Source organism: Amphiura filiformis, chromosome 14, assembly GCF_039555335.1.
Source record: "Amphiura filiformis chromosome 14, Afil_fr2py, whole genome shotgun sequence".
NCBI lineage: Eukaryota > Metazoa > Echinodermata > Ophiuroidea > Amphilepidida > Amphiuridae > Amphiura > Amphiura filiformis.
Window position 1 is genome coordinate 4,813,396 of NC_092641.1, and position 9,446 is coordinate 4,822,841.

The following is a 9,446-nucleotide window of genomic DNA, read 5'->3' on the forward strand; positions in this document are numbered from 1 at the left end:
CGCGCGTAGAGTTTGAGCGGGACGCACACCGAAAATGACTTTGCCATGCCCGGAGAATAGTTCAGTTTTTACGTAATTCTTAAAAAGGAGGGCGTAGCTAATTCAATGACTGCACTTTTAACCAATCAGATGACAGGAATCTATATATGAGGTATATAAAAAGAACTATACCCAACTTCAAAAATAATATTATACAAATATTGACTGCTTATGAGGGCATGGTTAAAATTATAGGCCAAGGTGATCTCAAAACCATGACTATGCCCCGAGGCGTAGCCGAGGGGCATAGTCATGGTTTTGAGATCTCCGCGGCCTATAATTTTAACCATTCCCAGAATAAAAAGCAGTCAATATTTGTTTTATATACCAAATCTTAAGATTATTGTCATCTGGTTGGTTAAAAGCATCGATTTTAGGAAGAGAAATTAATAGTTTCATTGCGAACGGCACATATTACAATCTGCGATTTCCGCGTAATTATAACGCGCGAAAATATTAACGCGTGCGTAATATCATTTTACGCTGGGAACAACGCACACGCAGAACTATGCCCGGGGAATAGTTACTTTTGCGGGCATAGTCAAAACTATGCCCGCTCTTTTAACTGATGGGTACCATTCATTTTGATACACCCTGTATCACTGCTTTCTGTGATAGTTTATTTTGGAGAATTTAGATACAGTTCTTTTTAAATCACGCTGTATAGGGTAACGGAAATAATATATAATGAAAATCCAAAGTCGGTCAAGGACTCAAGGTTTCACTCTTTCTTAATTGGGTCACTTTCATAATAAACGCACTACTTCCTTATTTTGTGGCTACATTAAGTTATATGGCTACTGTGTAGTGTGCCTGTTCAAGGTTCTACCGGTAGGTTCTATAAGCAAATATCATACAAAGAACCACCAGAACAATTTATGCCCTTGGTTCATTTAACGAATTGTACGAGTCATCAAACTTTAGGCCCTAAATAGTCAGCTAAATTAATATAAATAATACAACACTTGTGAAGTTGTAGGCCTACTCTATTGTGGGGAGAAGGAACAATGACATATAGTGACTATAAATTGTCACAATTCTGCATTTCTCCAAATGCACAATCCAGCGCGCTGTTAAGACGATAAAATAAACGTTACAATGACACCAAATTTGTTTAATACTTGCAAGGATTTAAAAATAAAACCTAAAGTTTGCAATTATGGACCAATCAATTATAGATTTAAAATGATAGATTATATATTAAATTATAGATTTAAAATTTGATTTTAGATCTGTATAAGATGTAAATCTAAATCTAATACTTGATTGGTCCCTTATTACAATCCCTTTAAATCCTTGAAATTTAGAGTGTAGTTTTGAAGATACAGTAACATTTGTCAAGGCCAGTTTATACATTATGTTAGCGGCAAGGCAAATTTAAAAAATATGATAATTCGTTCGTGAAAAATCATCTGTTGGTAGATATTAGATTAATTTAAACACAAAGATAAAGAAATTCATTCCTGAATCGAAAGTTTCATGCATGTGTTTGGGCCAGTTATTGAAAACAAGCGAATGCGTTTTCTTAAATATTGGTTGTGTGTTTTGACGTCAAAATACACTCTAAATTTCAAGAATTTAAAATAAGGGATTGTGATTAGGGACCAATCAAATATTAGATTTAAAATTGAATCTTACAGATTTAAAATTAAATCTGAAAGATTTCAAATTAAAATCTATAAGATTAATTTTAAATCTGAAATTGATTGGTCCCTAATCCTTAAGGATTTGTTTTTAAATCCTTGTAATTTAGAGTGTAATTGTGTGTTTTGAAAAAGTCTGTCAACAAAGCTTGTCCCTACCATGACTACGTATTGAACCACAATGTAAATATCAGCATATTACAACATTCGTATACAAACTGGGGATTCCCCAATGTGATGAAATCAAAGATCAAAAAGGTATGTACTAAAGTTGTCTTGTATTAAATCTTTGTTCATAAAGTTTTGACTTTAATAATAGAAAAAGTGCATGCGTGAAAGATTAAAAAGTTCAACTTTAGTTCAGTATTTATTTCTTTACTCAGTCAACCGCATGGTTCATAATATAGTATAGTGTTGCCAATACTGCGGTTAAACGCCCAAGTATTCTTCTGTTTCAGAGTTTCTTCGCTGTTAGAAAAAAAATGGCAAACCTTTTTTTGTTACATATAAGCACCCTAAGCAATGTTTATAACTTTTATAAAGAACAATGAAAAGTTCTATAAAGATTTAAATAGGCCTAAGAACTTTCTAATTCATTAATTCAGGGACTCATAACAAAGTTAAGAAATGTGTAAAATAAATGCTAACTCTTTTTGGTTCTTTGTAGAACTTTCTTTAGCGAAGATAATTATTTTTTTAGTTCCAAAAGGTTAACACTACTTTTCACTCTTCTTAACTTTGTGATGAGTCTCTGAATTAATTAATAACAAAGTCCTTAGGCCTATTTAAATCTTTAAGGTTCTTTATAGAACCTGGCCATTGCTTATTGTCAAAATCTAATTATATAACGTTTGTATACGGGACAAAAAAGTTCCAAGTTGCACCTTTTTCGCTAATAATGCTGCATTGACATTCGGCTGACTGACAATAGAAAGTAAATGAAAAAAATACCTGTGTGGCAACACTGTATTATGATGTATATAATAGGAATAGAAAGGATAACGTACGACGGGAAAAACCACTATACAGTAGCCTACATGTTAGAATTGTCGTTTTTCAGAGAGTCTGTGGTTGTTAAAGGCCAGGTCAAAATGTATACATTAAATGTATGCCTTTATATTTGTTTGATTTCATTTCCATTTTGTCATTCACAAGATAAAGGTAGGTCTTTAAATTTTTTCTTAAATATTATACATGTCATATTAAAGAGTAGATAGCTTGTGTATACATGCGACATTGTAATTGACCTTGTAATTGAACTCTACATTACTTCCCTGTAATAAGCGAGATTTCATAGATTTGATGACATGGTTTAGGACCAAATAAAATCTCTCTCTGAAATCGCTCTAAAACGGTTGATAAATCGGAGAATGCCATTAAATCCTTTCATTTTCAGAACTATGATATGAACTGTGGTATTTTCAGACAATTTTGAATAAATATAGTTATTGCCTGACCATATATCTGTATAGTCAGTGTTGTATTTGTCACTCTCTCTTGTAGTCGAATAACACTGTGACTATAAAGAATTTTGCAGTTTACAAAAAGGAAATATATAACAATAATGCTAAAACTTCTTGAATATAGCTATAGCTGTATCTTTCTGTTAGCAAAATTATATATGGGCCTAATTGTTAATGGGTTAAAACCCCTCATGTGTAAATCCAGAGGCCTAATGCAAAACTGCATGTAAACATTGGGCCACAGTTATACCACGTTTTTTTTTTTTTTTTTTTTTTTTTCATGCCAACTTTATAGTCCGGCTTCCAAACGCAATTTTCCAAAGAAGCTTGTTTTGGTGTCCCTAGTTTTGTTTGTTGATGGATTGAAGAAATGAGTTTACTGGACCTCATTGGACATTGGCATTTTGAGAAATAGAGGCTTAAATGCTGTTGAAAAGTTGAAAAGCCAGCCAGGCTATTACGAAATGTCTCCATCTTCTGATACATCTTCATTTTAAATGAATTTGTCTTTACAGTGCTGGAAACAAAAGAATGTGTCTTAAGAGGGGATTCAAATGTGACAGAATCGGTGACGTCTGAATTCCACTGCTTTTTCAATATGAGATACCCAGAAGTCTGGCTCGAACTTAACGGGGAAAAAATCCAGCCAAGTTCTAGTGAACCGAGAAGTAGGACCTTTGAAGTTCAACTTAACCGAGAGAATAATCAGCAAACAGTGGTGTGTGTATGCTCTACAAGGTCAGATGAGATAAAAAGTAATCCGATGAAACTTAATGTCTTTTGTGAGTATGAGTTACAAATATAACAGAATAGCAAAGAAAGAGTAGGGCATAATATTATTAGGAAGTATGTCATTCTATTTTTTTTGTGGGGCCTGAGAGCACCAGACACACTAAACGAGGAATGTCCTTCTGATATCAATTATTTTTGATATATTTTGAAATTCGCGATATAATATTATTTATATTTGTATTATATATATTTATTGGAAAGTTTCTTATTGAAGATATGCGTGGTTATTTAAACTTCATGTTACTTGAGTAGAAATTAGAAAAATCCTTAAATAACGTGATTTTTGCCATGGAAACTGAATAAAAACGCACGGGTTACCCAAAAATATATGACAACATGGCAAAAATTCGCTCTAGAGTCTTATGAATATTTTGATTATGATTGGTTCATTTGAAACACCTGTCCTACGTAATTGTTAAATAGAGCACTTTTGGTTGCATGGTCTCCATAGCAATGTCCAGCATCAAACCAAAAGAAGTTGACTTCCAGGCAAGTTTCTATGAAGCATATCGCTAACCACGTATGTAGGTCTGGACAGATATTTACAAACTTTGTAGATATTGATTTTCCTTCATCGAATTTTTATTAACAGTCAACGCTCTAGATATTGCTATGCATAAACATGAGCCTTACGTCATAGAAAATCATCGTTTAACGCTAGAATGCAAGACGTCAAGCAGTAACCCCGGATCCAGTATCAAATGGTACGAGAACAACCAACCAGAAGTGAGTAACCACATAAGCGTGCAGAGTATGGGCGATTACTTCGGCGTTATTATGTCTCAAAAGTACACGACAGATATTTTCCATCGCCACGACAATAGGACGATCAAATGTTGTACGGATGATAGTGCCAACATCTGCAAAGAAATGAAACCACTTATTGAATGTGAGTTTGAATAAAATCTTATTCAGATAAGTTGTAAGCAAAACAAAGAAAGAAAAACAGCTCTTTTTTAAGCCACCAATGGTGGTAACGTTATTTCTTACATTCTCCAATTACCCGGGGTTTTGTCGATATAACGTTAAGCAACACAAAACCATCAAACGTGTTAAACATCTTTACTTCTGAAAATAGGTCTCAGTAACATCGAACAGAATAGTGTCTAGGAAAGAAATATTCTGTGAAAAACTATCTGAGGTGTTTGGTGATTACCAGTGTTTACTGGCTTCTGCTTGTATATAGGTCTTCGTTATTACTTATTATGGCTTTTGTTACATTTGCGACATTTTTTGCGCTATATCATGCTCATTAGGAAACGAATTTGGAGAAAACCTTCTGTTAATAAAATACTATGCTGATCCACCAGCCTGGGTGGTTCACGCGCCAGTAATTTCAGATGATTGAGCTCAGTAATATATCAAAGAATGTCTTTCAAGCTTAGAGGGATGGTCTTGCTGCTCAGCGAGTTTTTATCAGAATGTTTTCTCCAAATTCATTCTCTAATGCTAACTTAGGCCTTGGATTTAAGCATGAAAATATTTAGGCCCCTATAGTATGCACTTGATATTATATCAGTAGTTGCTACGCATTCTCTAAAATTATATTCATACAGCCAAACAATTTTCAAAGGTATTGATACACTTGTTTATTTTTTGCAGACGGACCTAGCAAGCCTATCATTTCCCAAGACCCAGACGGTAAACCTATCACCGGTGACAATGTTACACTGACATGTGAATCGGATGCTCAACCTACACCACAGAATATGATGTCCTGGTTTAAGGGTGATACGACATTACATCGTGGAATTTCCCAGGGAAAATACTCTTTGTTGAATCTACCCCAAGTTTCTAAAGAAGATTCTGGAAGATACTACTGCGAAGCTAACAACTATATAGGGACGTGAATTCTGACGTGTATGACTTCAAAGTTCAATGTGAGTTGTAACATTTATATGGTTTTGGTGACCCAATTCATTGGGTTGTTGGCGACAATTCATTGGGTTGTTAGCGACCAAATGCATTGGGTTGGCTAGTATTTCATGATGATAATTTTAATACACGATAGTGACGTCACGAGGGTTATTGAACTTACGCTACGCAATTCCAACTGTAGGTAAAGTAACATCATTCCCCATGGCAGCAGTTCTTTAGCCCAATATTTCTGTATAATAATTGAATGACATTCGAATGTGTACAAAACTCATTCTCTAAAATGTCAAATTTGAGCAAATAATTGGTATAATATGGATGAACGATATAAGTCTTTATTTATTTATTTATTTATTTTATTTTCCACATCATCTACATTAACAACAACATTAAACAACAAGCAAGAATATATAAAAACACACGAAAAGACGAGTAAAATGACATGGAGGAGATGATCAAAAGGCCATGAAGGCCAGAAGTGATCATCCCCTAAGACATAATATAAACAAACATGATTTAAATAATGTTTATGTCACCACAATGAATATAACATCATTGAAATGACATAAGCATTAATGTATAAATATAGAATTAGCATACACAATTTGTAGATAAATTAAGACATTAATCACTCTAAAGAAGCATGTACATGAAATTACAACCAAGTTTGATGCAATAAATATTTCTTAAATTGATTTCTGAAAGTTTTAACATTCATAGTATTTTTTAATTCGAGAGGAAGGTCATTCCAAAGGGAAGGCCCTGATGTCCTGACACCTTTGCTCGCAAAGTTTGTTTTTCTTTTCTGGATATCATAATCATCGTTTTTCCTAGTTTTGTGGCTATGAATTTCATGTCTTTTACAAAAGTATTCCTTAAATATGTTTGGCAAATCATCATTAATATGTTTGTACATAAGTACACCAAGTTCCAATTTATAAGATTCATATACATTCAATATATTTAGATCAATGAATAATGGTCTGCTATGGTGCCTAAAACTAGTTTTACATATATTCCTAACAGCACGTTTTTGAAGTTTAAAAATTCGATCCAAATGTGTTTTACATGCGTTTCCCCACGCTATAATGCCATAGTTTACATATGTTAGAACAAGTGTACAATAAAGGGTATACAATACATGTCTTGGTACAAAATGTTTCAGTTTATTAATAATTCCAATATTTCTGGATATTGTCATTGAAACTCCCCCTATTTGGTCCTTCCATGTTAAGTTTTCATCAATTTGAACTCCAAGAAATTTGGTTTTATTTACTCTTGTTAAGCTTGTTCCATCCAGTTCAATATTTAGTGCTTCAAATGGTCTATTTGTTTGGTGTTGAGTTCCAAGTACCATATAGTTTGTTTTGCTCGCATTCAGCGAGAGCTTATTAGCTCAAAACCAATTTGTAACTTCCCTTAATTCGGAATTGATCAGATTTACTTTGGAGTTAATATTTTTATGTGAAAAAAGAATAGTAGTGCCATCCGCAAAAAGTACGAAATCCAAAATTGATGAAGTATAAATAATATCATTGATGTACAAGATAAATAACAATGGCCCCAATATTGACCCTTGAGGAACACCGCACCTTATTTGTTTGAGTTCGAGCTATGAGCGTTGTAATTGACAAATTGTTTCCTATTTGACAAATAGCTTCTAAACCAATCAAGTACAATTCCTCTGAAGCCATAATGTTCCAGCTTATAAAGTAATATATGATGGTCTATCGTGTCAAATGCTTTTGACAAATCTAGATAAATACCAACTGTAGTTTTGGAGCTTTCTACTGCACTGTTTATTTTGTCAACAAGTTCAGTAATAGCCATACCAGTTGAATGGTTTTTTCTAAAACCAAATTGTTTGTCATTTAGTATATTGTTTTTATCCATATAATTGACACATCTATTAAAAATAACTCTTTCCAAAATTTTGGAAAACACGGAAGAATTGACACAGGTCGATAATTTGAATATAATTCTGGGTCTTCTTTTTTATAAATGGGTATTACTACCTTTGCAATCTTTAAATGATCAGGGACTATACCAGTGGTTATTGATAAGTTCATAATCATAGCAAGAGGTGTACTAACTTCCTTTGCAACCTTCTTTATAATAAAATTTCCAATGTCATCATAGCCAGGACTTTTTGATTGATCAAGTTGGTTGATGATTTTGATAATTTCTTCCTCTAGTACAGGAGGTAAGTATACGCTGTTTTGTTCTGGATTCTCTAGATATTCATAGAAATGTTTACCATCATGTTTTATATCAGACGCAAGTTCTGGTCCAATATTAACAAAAAATCATTAAATTTATTAGCTATGGTTTTGGGGTCAGTCGTTATATCGTTTGAGCAGTTTTTGAAGCATGACTGAACTTTAGAGACCTTTTTACGACCTAGTATACTATTAATAGTTGTCCAAGTTTTTTTAATATTGTCTTTCGCCTTCAGAAACTTATCATTATAATAATTTCTCTTAAGATTTCCTTACCAAGGTATGCAATTTATTTCTGTATTCTTTAAATTTGGTGAACTTTCTCTCATTAGGACACCTCTTGTATTCTTTATACAGTTTGTTTTTAACATTTATACTCTTTAATAATCCTTTTGTTATCCATGGGGACAATGGATCCTTCCTCCTATTTGGAGTGTATTTCGTAAGAGGAAGACAATCATCATATAAGTTTTTAAAAATATTAATACATTTGTCATAATCATCATTTACATCAATACCGTCAAATTCTTCATGCCATTTCACTTGAGACAGTTTATGTTTAAACAATCTAATATTTCCGTCACTGAATATTCTCTTATAAGTTGTACTTGACTGTTTCTTGTGATTAGTTTTTTGATTGAATTTCGAAACTAAAACAGTGGGAAAATGGTCACTTATGTCCGTTATAAGAATAGCTGAATTGACCGCATCTTGATTGTTAGTTAAGATATTGTCAATTATTGTTGCGGTTTCATTTGTTATTCTGGTTGGCTTAAAATTGTGGGGATGAATGAATAGGAAAACACCATATTGATATAATCACGTGTAGGCCTACAAGTGTCTTCTTTCAATAAATCTATATTAAAATCTCCCATCACATAGCATGTTTTATTCTCATTTGCAATTTTCTCAAAAGTTGGATTTATGTCTTGAATAAAACTGTCGATTGACGTATGCGCTCTGTACAAAACTCCAACAATAATATTTTTGTCATTTTCTTGATCAATTTCTATGAAGCAAGCCTCATAGTTGGAAGTTGCATTTGACAGATCTTTTCGCAGCTTATATTTTACATTTTCAGATACGTATAAACAAACACCACCTTTTTCACGATCTATTCTGTTAACATATTCTGTATTGTAACTAGTTAACTTATAATAATCATGTGGTTTGTTTTTAAAATGGGTTTCTGATAATCCAATTATCGTGAAATCGTGTTTAGTTGATTTAATACACTCTTTTAGCTTTTCAAAATTTTTACTTAGACTTCTAGTATTGACGTTTAATATAGAGAAGTTATTATCTTTAGATGCTAGGGTACTTGTGCTAAATTGATCAGGCATCATATAAGTACACGTTCTACATTTAAATTCATCCCCATCTGAATCATCAATAACATCGTTTTGATATTTAAG

General features: G+C 32.9%; 1 protein-coding gene across 1 annotated transcript; it reads left to right on the plus strand.

The window, feature by feature from the left end:
• Positions 1-3,743: 3,743 nt before the first annotated feature.
• LOC140170558 (cell adhesion molecule 2-like) lies at positions 3,744-5,787 on the plus strand. Its single transcript, XM_072193905.1, has 3 exons — positions 3,744-3,813; positions 4,530-4,826; positions 5,540-5,787. Exons 1-3 carry the CDS (start codon positions 3,744-3,746, stop codon positions 5,785-5,787), a joined length of 615 nt encoding a protein of 204 aa, XP_072050006.1.
• Positions 5,788-9,446: the final 3,659 nt, after the last annotated feature.

What these genes read in the sequence shown, in the direction of transcription:
- LOC140170558 (XM_072193905.1), top strand. Translation starts at nt 3,744, where the DNA reads ATGAGATACCCAGAAGTCTGGCTCGAACTTAACGGGGAAAAAATCCAG. An exon ending in AAGTTCTAGTGAACCGAGAA is followed by an intron (nt 3,814 to 4,529) that starts GTAGGACCTTTG and finishes TTTTATTAACAG; the next exon opens with TCAACGCTCTAGATATTGCT. An exon ending in AATGAAACCACTTATTGAAT is followed by an intron (nt 4,827 to 5,539) that starts GTGAGTTTGAAT and finishes TATTTTTTGCAG; the next exon opens with ACGGACCTAGCAAGCCTATC.